Source organism: Geotrypetes seraphini, chromosome 2 (assembly GCF_902459505.1).
Source record: "Geotrypetes seraphini chromosome 2, aGeoSer1.1, whole genome shotgun sequence".
NCBI classification, from domain to species: Eukaryota; Metazoa; Chordata; class Amphibia; order Gymnophiona; family Dermophiidae; genus Geotrypetes; species Geotrypetes seraphini.
This window is the reverse complement of record NC_047085.1, coordinates 304,800,550-304,815,559: the sequence shown is the minus strand read 5'-3', so window position 1 is coordinate 304,815,559 and position 15,010 is coordinate 304,800,550. Positions and strand designations below refer to the sequence as shown.

The 15,010-nt window shown below is 45.1% G+C and overlaps 2 protein-coding genes across 2 annotated transcripts in view; one reads left to right on the top strand and one right to left on the bottom strand.

The window, feature by feature from the left end:
* GCAT (glycine C-acetyltransferase) overlaps positions 1-10,667 on the bottom strand; it is a 55,495-nt gene extending 44,828 nt beyond the window's left edge. The window contains exon 1 of the mRNA XM_033929928.1: positions 10,344-10,667. Coding sequence (XP_033785819.1) covers positions 10,344-10,545 — 202 coding nt within the window. The 5' untranslated portion in view covers positions 10,546-10,667. The remainder of the gene's footprint in view (positions 1-10,343) is intronic.
* A 2,456-nt stretch (positions 10,668-13,123) lies between these two features.
* Positions 13,124-14,768, top strand: LOC117353705 (histone H1.0-B-like). The gene has a single exon (XM_033929927.1). The coding sequence runs from the start codon at positions 13,631-13,633 to the stop codon at positions 14,183-14,185; it is 555 nt and encodes a 184-aa protein (XP_033785818.1). The 5' UTR covers positions 13,124-13,630; the 3' UTR covers positions 14,186-14,768.
* Positions 14,769-15,010: the final 242 nt, after the last annotated feature.

Sequence of the window (15,010 nt, the reverse complement as noted above, 5' to 3'; positions counted from 1 at the left end):
CTGTGAAGAACCAAGATCGGTGTTAGGCAGACTTGTCGGTGCCTTGTATATGGTAATCCGATTTAGGATGGGCTAGAGAGGGATTCAACGTAGACTCCAGTAATTGGTATGTGAGGACAGTGCCAGGCAGACTTTTACAGTCTGTGTACCACAAATGACAAGATAGATTTGGATAGGCTGGAGTGGGCTTCAAATGCAACTCAAGTAATTGGAAACTACGGATGATGCCAGGCAGACCTCTACAGTCTACGTTCTTGAAATACCAAAGAAAGACAATGATCAAGTAGTTTTTTTTTTTTGGGGGGGGGAATTCATTGTTGGTTTAATCATAAATTGATAATGAGTGTGACAGTTGGGCATTCAGGTCTTGGCTACCATCATTTACTATGTTACTGTTACCCTCCTTGCTCTTCTACCAAAATGTCAGTACTGGTAGCAGAAACACCTTGAAAGATAGGTGCCAGGAATAACAGTTGTCCCAACAGTTACCTCAGCAGGATTCAGTGAAATATATTTTGTGTCAATTTGCTCACCAAAATCAAAACTGAGTGTCCCTAAGGCACTCCTAAAATTAGAATATTTAGCAACTATCAGTTAAAATCAAGCATTCTCCATAATATAAATTTCATTATTTCAGACAGCAAACCAACAGTAAGATGTGATTTGTGTTGCTCTGTGAGCTCAACTCCTTTTACTGGGGAATTTGGATTTGGGATGTTTATTAGATAAAGCTCATATTCTTCCAGTAGCAATACAGGTACAGTAGGTATTTCCCTGTACACAGAAGCCTACAATCTAGGTTTATACCTGAGGCAATGGAGGGTTAAGTGATTTGTCCAGCCACATTCCTTTCCTAATAATTTCTAATGTTTCTATTTGCTTTTTTGGCTACCAGTGCACACCGGGGCGGATGATTTCAATGTATTGTCAACAGTGACACCTAATTCATTTTCCTGGATGGTCACAATGCAATACCTCAGCAGAGCCTTGAGAGGTCGCTGCCATTTAAGCAAGGCCACCTTGGAGGTCTCTACCTGAAATTAATATGTGACACCTTCCAGAAGGAAATTACAGGGCAGCAACTTAAGAAATTGCAGGAATGTATTTGACCGACTGGTTTGTTCTCTAAGCACTTTGCTCTTCCCAAGTCCAACTGCTGCCTGTTCCCTCCGTCACGAGAGCATGTATTGCTATTTTGGCTACTTTGTTTTTTGGAACCAGCTGCTATTCTGCTTGAAATATGAATCCTTACTTGCTAAATGTAAGGCTGATTTGAAGACCTAGTTATTCCAGCACATTTTTGGAGTCTGTTTTTATGGTGGATTCTTCCATCCTGGCTTTGCTTTCCCTTCTCTACACCCCCACCCTTCCTACAAGGCTATAAAATGCTTTGATGTGGTCTCGAAAATTAGTAAACTAAAACAAAATTCAAAAGTAGGCTTCTTAGTTTGTACTGGGTGCTTCCTACTAGAGAATGACAAGGGGAGCGATCCCCGCAGCGAACCGCTGCGTGGCTGCGGTTTGGCTGCGGGTTATGGTGACCTCATTAGCAAATCGCCGCAGACGCGGGGACAAATCCTTTCACCGCCCGCAAAAACGGTGAATAGATTTGTCCCCGCAGGCCAATGTCCCCCCTTCTAGGAACCGCTATTTACCTGTGTTTCACCGTGTTCGTGACCGGGTGTTAGATGTCTCCGCCATGTTGTCTGTCTCCTCCAACTTTCGATCCAACTCGCACTTTGCCGCATTTACTCTCGATCCAACTTGCATTTGTCAGATCAACCCTTCCTGCCAATAGAACCCGCCCCCCCCCCCCCCGACGATCGCCGGCAGGAAGATATCCAACCCCTCCTGCCAGCTCCCCAACAGCCCCCCTATGATCACTGATAGGAGGGTGCCCAACCCCTCCTGCCGGCCCCCCCAACGGCCCCCTATATCGCCAATAGGAGGGTGCCCAACCCCTCCTGCCGGACCCTCCCCCAACAAACCCCGCCATCCCGAAACACCACCCTTAGTCTTACTTTCCAAGTTGGACCGGACAGCTCCTCGCTCGTCTGGCCAGCAGGCCTGCCTCCGTCCAAATGAGGCGGGCCCGCCCCTCCCCTCCCCTGCCTAACCCACAGGATCCTAGGGCCTGATTGGCCCAAGCACCTAAAGCCCCTCCTATAGCGGGAGTGGCTTTAGGTTCCTAGACCAATCAGGCCCTAGGATCCTGTGGGTTGGGCAGGGTAGGGGCGGGCCCGCCTCATTTGGACGGAGGCAAGCCTGCTGGCCATACGTGTGAGGAGCCGTCCGGTCCAACTTGGAAAGTAAGACTAAGGGGGTTCCGGGGTGGGAGGGTTCGTTGGGGGGGGGTCCAGCAGGAGGGGTTGGGTACCCTTCTGCTGCGATTGTCGGGAGGGCCGTTGGGGGGGGTCTACAGGAATACACAGTCTAGTACCCGAACTCGCAATCTGGGCAACTGCAACTGAGCAACCTGATCCCGAAATCTGAGCAACTACCTGCTGCCGTCGCGTATGCTGGGACTCCTGCCTTCGTGTATCTGCCGGATACGCGAAGGCAGAAGTCCCGGCATACGCGACGGCAGCAGGCAGTTCCAAATCAGCTGACGCTGGCGCAATCTTGCACACTGGGAAAGAAGAGAATCTCCGGCGTCAGCTGACTAGCAACCCCCCATCGTATGGGACACCTGCCTTCGCATATCTGCCGGATACACGAAGACAGGAGTCCCAGCAAAAGATGCAGCTGCAGGAAGTTGCTAGTCAGCTGACGCTGATGCCGGAGCTTCTCTTCCTGCCCAGTGTACACCAGGTACTGCTGGACAAGGGGAGGAGGGGAAGAAGGAAGGGAGAAAGGATACTGTTGGACAGGAGGGAAGGGGTACTGCTGGACAATGGGAACAGGGAAGGGAGAAGGGGTACTGCTGGACAAGGGGGAAGTAAAAGGAAGGGAGAAGAGGTACTGCTGAACCTGGCAGAAAAGGAGGGAAAGGAAAGGTGCTACACACTGGAGGGGAAGGTGAGATGGTGCATGGGGAGAGAGCATGTTGGGTTGTGGGGTGCGAAGGAGGGATACCACTGAGGGAAGAGGCAAGGACAGAGAGAGAAAGTGTGCAGGAGGCAGAAAGTGTTGGACTCATGGAGAGGGCAAGATGGATGGGGAGGACAGAAAGGAGGGAAGGAGAAATTTTACACTGGGGAAGGGGGAGAGCGCAGAGAGTGAAAAGTTGGACTCATGGAGGGAGAGAGAGAGATGCTTGGTTGAGGGAAGGAGGATCAGAGGAGAAGCATACAGGAGGGGTTGGGTGCCCTCCTGTCGTGATCGCTGGGGGGAGGGGAGACTTGCAGCCGTAGCCGTGGTCACTATGCTAATCACGGCAGGGAGATCTTTGCCGCGATTAGGTACAGCAGCCGCGTCTAATTACCATGTAGGCTAACATTGTAAGCATTAAAAGTACATGTCGTGTTTGTTTTTGTATAGTTATTAACTAATATTTAACTAAGTTTTAAAGTTTTAAAGAATGTTTCCTTTATACGTAAATAAAGAAAAATATATAAAATCGTACCCGTTTGAGGCTTTTATGTATGCAGCGGTGACGGTGACGGGGCGGTGAATGGGGTTGCAGTGGCGGTGACGGGGCGGTGAATGGGGTGGCAGTGGCGATGACGGGGCGGTGAAGGGAATGGCGGTGACGGGGCGGTGCAGAGGATGGTGAGACGGGGACGGGGACCAATTTTTTCACCGTGTCATTCTCTACTTCCTACCTCATTCATTATATGAAGGGTAGCAACAGAGCTCCTAGTGCTTCCTGATTCACTTATCCCTTAATAACCAAAATGTACAGAGAAACTGATTTTAACAATAACTTGAGCTGAATACCACAGGCTATTTATTCTCTCCTGATGTTTAACCCCTTATTTGTTTCTTTTCTATTAATAATTGTATTTCTTATACTTTTTTCCCCTTTTTGAAATGTGCCATGTTTGTTGAGTATTGTTTGTGTGTTTGTTCCCCCTGAAAATTGTAAAGTTTTTAATAATGTACATCGCTTTGAGGTATGATTAAGCGATTAATCAAATTCTAAATAAAACTTGAAACTTAAAGCATTTGTATGGTGATGTTTAATACTGCTGAATACGTAGAGATGGGATGTTTGCAACGCCATAGGACATATCCCATGTTGTCAACAGATGAAAATGGCTAGTTGTGTTTCGCATTTGCCAACACAACTCCCTTACCCTCTTTTCAAAAGAGTGTGCTGTCTTAACAACATTGCTTCCGTAACAACAAAATGGCCAGTGAAACATGAATCAACTTCAGCATTCCTGGAAATGACACAGGAAGCTATACAAAATGAAAATTTCTAGCTGCCCATCCCTACTGCAGAAGCTTGTTTAAGTTCTCTTATAGTGGTTTGTTTGTCTTTTGGAACCTTCCCAAAACATTTTAATGAGATTATTGTGCAAACACTAAAGGTTCTTCAACCTTTGCACTGCTTCATCCGTAACTCCCTGCCTCTTCCTTTCCTGTATTATCCTGCATATCCCAAAATCTATGCAGGTTACAATCAACATGCATAAGTATAAACAGACAAACAACCAAACATGTACACATTAACAAAAACACATTTCAAAACATTCTCCTCAGAAACTATCACCCCCAAGGTCCCTTTCTGTGCATATCAGCCTCTCACCTCCTAGCACATGACTCTCTGATTGCTACTACCCAAGTGCATCACTCTGAAGTTCTTGGCACTGAATTTTAATTGCCAAATAGACCATTTTTTAAAAATTTTTGCAGATCCTTTTCACGTTTTCCATTTCCTCTGGAGTGCTCACTCAATTACAAAGCTTGGTATCATCCGCAAAAAGGCTAAATTTATCTTCTAATCTTTCTGCAATGTTGATCACAAATATATTAAACAGAATTGGTCCTAGCACTGATCCTTGAAGTACTCTATTTCTCCGTTCCTTCCCCCAAATGAATTTTATTAACCAACACCCTTTGATCTCTTATCAACCAGTTTTTTATCCAGAAAAACACTTTGGGTCTTAACTTCAGCCTGTCAAGTTTATCCAAGAGAGGAACCAAGTCAAAGGCTTTGCTTAAATCTAAGATTACATCTAATGCACATCCTTGACCAAATTTTCTGGCAGCGCAAAGAATTCAATCAGATTTGTTTAACACAATTTATCCTTATGTTGCCTCAGACCTCGTAAAGACGAAGGAGGACCGAAAGCTCAAAGTAGAACACAAGTCTCTGGATATCCAGGAGATATTGTTTATTCAAACAGATTAAAAACCAAATAAAAGCAACTTCAGCCTTTTGTCCCGTATACTACACATCTTAAATATTCATCTTGAGGTATTAGGCACCACACAATTGTGTATCGATCTAGGACCCCTGAGGAAGGCTGAATATTTGCCAAAACATGGACAGTGTTTCAGGTCAGAATCTCACTTTCGTGAGCATGTACCATCAGTGCCATATTTTGTACCTAAATAAATCCTGAGGTTGCTTTTATTTGGTTTTTAATTATTTGAATAAACATCTCCTGGACATCCAGAGACTTGTTTTCTACTTCGAGCTTTCAGATCTTGTGATCCACTAGATTCCAGGAAAATCATTATCCTTTCCTTCAGAAATGCTTCCATTACTTTTCCAATAACAGCAGTGAGACTTACTGACTGTAGGTTCCAGCTTCTTCTCTGGCACCAATTCTATGAAGAAAGATCACATCCACTCTTGTCCAATCCTGCAAAACATCTTCCATCTTTAAGGATTTATTAAACAGATCTTTTAAGAGGATTTGCATAAACTTCTCTGAGCTCCCTCAATGTCCTGGAATGTATCTTATCCGGTCACATGGCTTTGTCTATCTTCAATTTTTTCAAGTTGTTCCTAAACACTTTCTTCTGTGAATGGTGCGATATCCACTCCATTCTCATTTATACCTTTGGCAGCCAATCATGAACCTTCACCAAGATTTTCTTCCGTGAACACAGACGTATAGCAACATTTGCTATTTCATCATCTCTCCACATAGTGGTTCACAGTATCTTTCAGTCTCACAATTCCATTTTTAGCCTTCCTCCTTTCACTAACATACCTGAAAAAATTTGTTCACCCTCCTTACATTACTAGTCATTTGTTCTTCTGCTTTTGTTTTCTCCAAATGTGTATCTCTTTTGGTTTCTTTCAGTTTCATCTGATATTCCTTTTTGTGTTCCTCTTCTCAGTTTTCTGCATTTTATGAACATCAATTATTTTGGTTTTATTTTCTCAGCCATATCAGTTTCTCTTTGTTCTTGCTTTTATTAACTCTCATCATGTAAAGGTAAGTGCCATTTTTAGTGCTTCTTTCATCCTGGACCGTTGTCTTCAGTACACTTGTAGAAAGTGTGAACCCACCAAAACCCACTGTACTACCATATAGGTGACACCTGCAGGTATAAGGGCTATTGGGGTGGTAGACAGGTGGGTACAGGTTCTGGGGGAGTTGTAGAAGGCTCACCATATAATGTATGGGAGTATGGTGAGATGTGTACCTGGCACCCTTAATATGAAGTTCACAGCTGAGTCCCCCTAGGGTGGTCCACTGCTCTGCTGGCATGTCAATGTGGCCAGTCCATTAAAATGCTGGCCACTCCAATTATTGGAGAAACAAGATGGCGGCGGCATGGTAGCAGCTAGGAACCTGAGCTCCACTTACCTTGCCATTCCTCAGATTGAGCAATTGTTTGCCAGCGTCTTATTTTTTTCCTCAAGCGACTATGCCTCACACGAAGTGCAAGGGGTCTGTCCAACTGGATCCTCCTACAACCGTAGATTCGTCCATTCCAGAAGAAAAGCATCTGCCTTGAGGCGGTGAGGAGAGTATATCCTGGAGCAGAACTGAGGCAGTTTGTAGTTGTGGGGAGCTGCAAAGAGGTCTATCTGAGGCGTTCCCCACTGTGAAAAAATGTGAAGAGGCAAGGAATGGAGTGTCCATTTGTGAGGTTGCAGATGACGACTCAAGTTGTCCGCCAAGCAATTTTTTGCCCCTTGGATGTAGACAGCTTTGAGGAAGGTGTTGTGGCAGATTGCCCAGTCCCAAACCTTCAGAGCTTCTTGGCAAAGGGAGGCAGATCCCGTCCCTCCCTGTTTGTTGACAAAATACATGGCGACTTGGTTGTCCATCCGAATGAGGACTACCTGGTCGTGAAGAAGTAGCTGAAAAGCGTTGAGAGCCTTGAAAATCGATCTGAGTTCTAACAGATTGCTCGTTCCTTACTGGTCCAGTAGCCTTGTGTACGGAGACCATCGAGATGAGCACCCCAAGCATAGGTCGAAGAATCCCCTTCTGATGAGGGGGCATTTGAAAAAGCAAGCCTCTGGAGAGATTGGAAGAGAGATACAGCAGACATCGTCGAGGAAAGAGCCGCTGCAAATGAAAGTCTGATGAGGCTCGAGGTTGAAGCAGTGGAGGCAGGAGGTCCCTCGGTCGAAGGCGAGACCGAGGTCACCTTCGGAGTCGAAGAAGTGGTCGAATCCATCTGGAAGAGCTTCCCCACTGAAAGTAAATGATGTTTAAGGGCTCGCGGTTGAAGAATAGCACAGTGTTCGCACGACTTTGGATGATGTTGTGGCCCAAGGCACTTGAGGCACCTGGTGTGTGGGTCTGTAAGAGAAATCGCACATTGACACTGGCTACACTTCTTGAAGCCTGTCGCTGGCCGGGACATAGAAGGAAACACAGCCACTGCAAGGTCGAAGCAGCTGAGCGACCTGCCCAGGCAGCCGAACGGAAGAAATAACTTTTTTTTTTTTTAAACTAGAAATAAAAAAATAAAGTACATAACACAAACCGTGGTGAGAGAAGGCACGAAGTAAGAAAGTTAAATGCAGAGTCAAAGACAGACTTCTCGGATCCACGGAAAACTGAGAACCGAGGAGACGCGCCCTACGCTGGGCGGGAAGGCACTCGCGCATGCGCGGTGCAGTCAACTCAAAACTTCTAGTTTCTACAAGCAAGTCTGCTTGTGAGGCTTCCGCATCTGGGCTCCATCAATGACATCACCCATATGTGAGAATAGGCTGCCTGCTTGTCTTGGGATAAAAAATGATGACAATACATTAAAATATGGAGGGCTGAACCTCCAAATTCAGTTCCCTTATGACATCCGCTATAAAACGGTGAACAAAGGCTAATTTAACAGCCTGCGGGCAAAAGGGTTATCACCCTGATCAGGACTCTCTGAGACCACCTAGCTAACTGTGCTGCAGAGCATATCAATATCATCTAGGGTGGATGCAGCATCCATGGTATCAGCATGCCAATTAAGGGAGTCCTGGTCCCTAGCATAGAAGTCTGCGACACGCCCATCGGTTGACCAGAACTGGCCGGATCTGTCAAAAACGCTCTCCACATGAGCCTAACAAATTCTGCAAAAAAGTCACATCTCTGAGGCAGCATCAGCTCCTTGTGAGTCCCAGACATGGACTGGAAAAGGTCCCTAAACTCCATACGCCTGCGTTTTGTCTCACCGCTAAAAGGAGACACTGGGCGAGGTTTTCTGCCCAATTCTCAGACCCAGGTTCCCCATCCCTAGAGGACCCAGAAGAGCACGAAGCTCCAGCCTTCTCCCCTGCATGGACACTCCTCTGTCGATCGCACTGGTTGTTGTACATTGCAATGTCATGTTCCAAGTTGACTTAAATAAAGTTAAAAAAAGAAAAAGCAGCACAATCCAGTCATGAATGTGTGTCTATGGGTCGGGGAAAGTTCATCCCTGATGTTTTTAACCAAAAATGAAGGGTTGTGAGGCAGAAGAATTTAAAAAAAGGTTGCTAAAAATCCAAGATGGCCACTGCCAGGAAATTCACACCTAAAATGCCTTGTGGAGCCAAAATTACTAAAAACAAACAAAAAAAAACCCCCCAAACCCTGTGATTTAGGACTTTTGGGGGTGGGAGACCTAACCCCTATCCTTAAAACCTTCTGAAAACCCTTGTTTTCAGACACCCCCTCCTTCCCCCCGAATCTCCCATAGAAAGTAATGGGGCTATATTCACAGTCTCCAATATGCCTGCCTGTCAGCTCTGTGGATGCAGCTGAAATGAAGGGAAAAGATTACTGCCTCAAATATGTCACCACATAGTCCATTCTTCAGGATCTTCGGGCTGCCAGTCATGCAGACCTGAACTGAGACCTCCAGCCCTACGGAACCACCTCAGATGGCCGGGGGCAGGAAAACGCAGCCTGCACCCTGATACCCCAAGGGCTGTTACTCAGGGCGCAAAACAGCCTGCGCTGCACTTCCGACAAGGCCAGGTGAACTCGCTTCCAGGGTGACAGACCCCGAGCTTCAAAGGTGGCACATAGTAGGCTGGCTCCACACATCCACCTGAAGCTTGCCTTGTGTAGCAGTCTGGAATAACGGAAACTGTGTCCTTTCCCAGGCAGAGAACCTCTCCAAGGGTCTCAAAGCACCAAAATCATTGAAAAGAAAATAAACTTTAGTGAAAAAAAAGAAAATATAGCAAAGCAGAGCGACTTTTGCACAGTTTGCTTGCAGAAATAAAAACTGCAGGGGGCTCTGTACTCCTAGGCTAAGTGCAGAGAAAGTCTGTACAGAGCTGTGCAAAGAAAGTCTGTGGCTGCAGTACGGAGTCCAAACGGGTCATAGAATGTTATTTTGTAAATTTATTTATTTTTAGAATTTCTATACCATTGTTTTCCAAAACAGTTTACAAAAAGTTACATACATAAAATATTATAAAAATCAGAACAAGATAAGAACAAAAAAAGACAGATTCAATCTTTACATAAGGTCAATTAAATGATTTCCTTAAGATGGCATGAAAAGAAAAAAAAAAAGAATGGATTGGTAGACAAAAATTGCCATACTGGAGCAGACCAAAGGTCCATCAAGCCCAGAATCCTGTTTCCAACAGTGGCCAATCCAGGTCCCAAGTACCTAGTTAGATCCCAAGTAGATGCTATTAGTTTGCAACATAAAAACTGTCGTGCCCACAAAATTATTTGAATCTACCTCTCCCCCCAACAAAATGAAAAAAAGAAAACGAACAAAAAAAAATCACAAAAGGAAAATCTAAGAAACACCGATAGTTTAAATATTTCTCTTACGAACTGCATTGCGAAAAACGCGTTATATGGATAAAGGCGAGGTAACTGTTTCAGATCAGATAAGAAAGTTTATTTCTTACGAAAGCATATGTACAGTCACGTTACAGGCGGATCCAACTGCAGAACTGTTCCAAACAGGAACTACAAGGCCATATAAGCAATGGGGGCAAAACAAACTCACATGGGAACCCAAATCCAAGCATCAATGCCTACCTCCCTTTCTGCCTTCCACCTGGATGTGTGGCCCTTGCTTGGAAGTAATGATCCTCTCGCTCTTCCACGTCCCAGCACCTCTGATGCTTTCCAGCTCCCCGTCTAAGATGTGCTTGAGCTGAGAAACAGCAGACTGATGCCTGCGGCCAGGCCCGTTTTGCCCCAAAGAGAAGGGAACGCGCAAAACTCTCCAGCCCCACATACTAGATCCGATTCTCTCAACTCCAGCCCAGCACCAGCGAAAGACAACGATCCCAAACACACATGGGGGCGAAAGAGCAACCAGCCAATCAGGACCCAGTTAACATCAACCACCCCCCCACCCAAACGCCAAGCAGAGGCCACGTTCATTTAAAGGGGCGGGGCGCGAGACGTGCCAGGCTGTCTCGGCCCTGAAATGTAGCTACCTGCTGCACTGAGATTTCGAAGGGCCAATTGGACCTTACTTTTATTATTTAAATACAACCGGATTGGTTGTATTTTAAGTTACCGAGTCCCCTCAGTGATTCTGGATCAATTTCTGGGTGTAAGTGTCAAATTCTCATCGCTTACGGTAGTATCTAGGAGGTTTGCAGGCCAACTTTTTTTTTTTTTTCTTTAAACGAGAAATCCAGGACTAACAAGTCCCAGAACAAAGCGTGAAGCCGACTGGTCCGACGCCAGGTGCAGGACCCTGGACAACGGAGCTGTAGGAAGTTCATTAGTCTGTATCTTTAAGCAAAAAAAAAAAAAAAAAAAAAAAATACAACACAAAACAAAAGATCAGGTTACATGCTACACCACACTGAAACAGGTACCGTAATCCGTTTTCAGCTCGACCGATAACAATCAAAAGGACTAATAGGACGAAGAAAAATATGCGAGGCAGAGCTCGCAGAGGGCAACTCAAAGACGAAGAACTGTTCTATTCGCCGCTAGCATTTATATGTAAGATCTGCAGAGAGGGGGAGGAGGAAATAGAGCAGCTATTGGCCCAGATACTGGGGAAAGTACTTGCACTTTCAGCTTGAAGAGACGACCAGGAGGGGCTCCCAACAGACAAGTTAAAAGAACACCACACATTTTCAGCCCAGTCTTCGCATGCGCACCTGTTGCATCATTGTTGACAAGACAAGCAGCAGGACTGCTGACAACAGTGTATCCTTACTATATGGGAACCTGTGTGGACAGCTATGCAGCATATGTAGCTGGATTCTGAACTGTTAAGTTTCAAGTTTGTTTAAATTTTTATACCGCTTCATCAAATTTCTAGGCGGTGTACAATGCAAAAAGTTCCATAAAAAAAACAAATTAAAATTAGAAGTACTAAACAAGACCAGGGTAGGTTAATAAAACATAACAAAACACATGAACTTACTTCACACAAATGGAGAAAAAGGGCTAGAACTACAATCTTTGAGGAAAAAAGAGCACAGTAAAAGGGGAAAACAACAATAGGTGAGGGTAAAAAGCTCTAAAGCTTTGTTTTGGTCCTTAAAAGGACAGTTATTGTAGAGTCCACCAAGCCTGGAGGATACGTATAGTCTTTCTTCAAAGGGGAGGTCAAAATAATCGCGTGCATGCTCCTTTTCCCAACCACTTGGGCTCATCTCAAATTTGCGAAAAGACAGCGTTGCCCTGCGTTTCAGAAACCTAGTGTTTGTAAAAGGACAGCAAGGGCAGCAAACACTTGCTCCCAAGTACCTAAACATAAACAAACAAAAATTGACGTGGCAGTATCCCTCCTCCGCCCCCCCCCCATGCCCCCCCAAAAAAAGAAACCACACAAGTGATTGAAAAGCCTCAGCCCGGAAAAATTCTCAGGATACATTTTAATCTCAAACCTGTGTTTATTAGACAACAGCAGCAGCGATACACACAGAGACATGCAACCAATATGGAAGTCCTAAAGAGATTTAATGTATTAGTTATAGATCGCCTACCTTCACAATCCCCAGCAGTTAACAATCAATATGAATTTTAAAAATGTCATACTATTAAGCTAACAAATCATTAACATTGCATAAATCCATAAAAGCACCACATCCCCTCATCTTCCTTCTTTATAGCCTTGACAAACAATATTTATCATTATAGCTGAAACATGACCTATTCCGTAAGATTTTTTTTTTTTGTTTTGCTTTATGACACGTGTTGTAAAGGTGTGAGCCACGTACTCGGAAACATCTAGGATTTGATGGACTAAAGTACCCCCCCCCCCCAACACACACCTTCAGATTCAAGGTTAATAAAGTAATTGCAGTGTTCTGCCACAGAAAGTGTCAGAAATGTTTAAATACCCTATAGGAGGGTAGCTGGCATGGAGATGCTGAGTTCTGAGAACCCCCCATTAGGTTTTTGGGAAGTCGCTGTCCCCCTCCACCCTTGGGGTTCCCTCCCCTGAGAGGAACCCGTCTTTGAGAGAGACTGAGCTCCCAGCTCCCTGTGTTAGTTGGAGTGGCTTTTCGGGGCTCCAGTCGAGACAGAAGGGACTTTGGAGACCCCAGGCGAGGTCCATCCGCTCGGCCAGGGATGCCTCTTCCTCCTACCGGACCCTCAACCCTCCGGAGCCACAGACGGGCGGCGCTCGCCGGCTCGAAAGGGCCAAATGGGGCAGGGGCCACCGGAACCCGGCTCCCTTTTGGACGCCTAGAGAAGGCGAGAGGGGGCGGCGGGGCCCGTGACCGACGGGGACGGAGGCCCCGGGGACCGGGCTGCCGAGGGGCGGCGCTCCGGAAGAGGCCGGGCCGGGCACAGGGGGGGAAATCGTCTTTTTGCCGCCGCCAAGAAACACAGATAGCTGCGGAGCGGCGCCATTTCTGCCCCTTCGCAAGCAGCCAGCACGCCCTGTCCTCAATGCGGTCCGCTCTTGAGCTACAAAGGCCCCGGCTGCAGCCGCCTGGAGAGAGCGCGCGAGAGAGGGAGGGAGCAGGAGAGCGGCGCGTGCCTCACACTCCACAAGAGTAAGCGGCGCAGAGAGAAGGAGTGCGGCCCTACCGTTATTCTAAAAGGCATAGGTGCTGCTGGAGAATAGGCCCGCAGAGAGAAAGGCCTGGGAGGAGGATCGCGACAGTCTTTAAAAAAAAAAAAAAAGCGCTTCGACAAGGGGTCAAGGAAGGAGGTTGACTGATAAGCGCGCTACCTCACCTCAGTATACACAAAAAAGGTCCCTTCTGCAAGACTCTTCGCGGTATGTTTGTGATCCCACAGAATCGGAGCTGAAATACACTTGAAGAAGGGGGACCATTTTTTTAAGGAGATCTGAGAACATAACCGTAACTGCTATAGCTGTCCTAAGGCCATTCGCAATGGTTGAAAAATTGTCAGCAAAATCGAAGAGGGCCAAGGCAACCAAGAAGTCTGTGGACCATCCCAAGTATTCAGATATGATTGTGGCTGCTGTTCAGGCTGAGAAGAGTCGCTCTGGCTCTTCCCGTCAGTCTATCCAGAAATACATTAAAAACTACTACAACGTTGGGGAGAACGCTGACTCACAAATCAAGTTGGCAATTAAGAGACTTGTGAACTCGGGCATTCTCAAACATACCAAAGGAGTGGGTGCTTCAGGTTCTTTTCGGCTGGCCAAGGCAGATGAATCTGAAAAACGTACCAAGAAAGTAGTCAAGAAGACTTCCACACCAAAGAAAGCAGCTAAGCCTAAGAAAGCAGCAAAGCCTGCAGCCACCTCAAAAAAACCCAAAGTGACTAAGAAGAAAGTGAAAACTGTTGAGAAGAAGACTGCAACTCCTAAGACATCTAAGACTGTTAAAGTAAAATCCATGAAAGCAACAAAGCTGAAAAAGGCTAAGTCCTCAAAACCCAAAACTAAATCCACACCAAAAAAGGTGGCTAAAAAGAAGTAGAGAACCCTACTATGGCAAATAATTATTCATAGACTTCTTAACGTTTGTTTAGTATAGAAACTTCTTGATTCCGTTCTCTGAAAGCTCATCATAATTAGTGCAGGTTATCCAGATCTGTTGAATGTTCAATGTGTTGTGTTCAAAGATTTGTAAACTTGTTTATATATATATATTTTTTTTTTTTTTTAATTTGAGGGTGAAATGGAGAGACAAGGCTTCATCTGCAATCTAAGAACAAAAAAAGTCCAGTAATATCTAAATTACTGTTTTGATCTTGATCCACTTCAGTAAGGCCCAACCATGGTGGCCATTCAAAAGCCTAAGTTTTGTCCTCAATGGGTTCAAAATAAAATAGTGTGATCATTCTTTTACAAATCTGCATCACCAACATTTTGTATTTGTATTAAATGTTTTTATTATTTCATCTTTTAGTTACAGATGCTCTATAATTTGTAACTGTATTGCTTTGATTTGTAGTAGCTACAAAGATTTATGAGGCAACTTTGATGTTATGCATTGTAGAAGCGTTATAAATTCTGTTAAGCTTTTTATTTGTCCAATTAAACTACACAGTTTTTCTACATTTGGATCCTGTGCGTTCTTCTTTTGGCTTGGAATGCAGTAGCAGTGCAAATTATTGTACTGATAATTAATGTGGGTATACATTCATTTAATGGGTTTACTAGATCTGTGTTTACTACAACATTTAGTGCAGTTAGTTTTACCATTGACGTTCTGAAATACTAATCTGCAACCAGTTGTTTAGAAACTGAGAACTCAAGTCAAAGAAGTTGGTATAATCAAGTTTCAAGTTTATTAGGATTT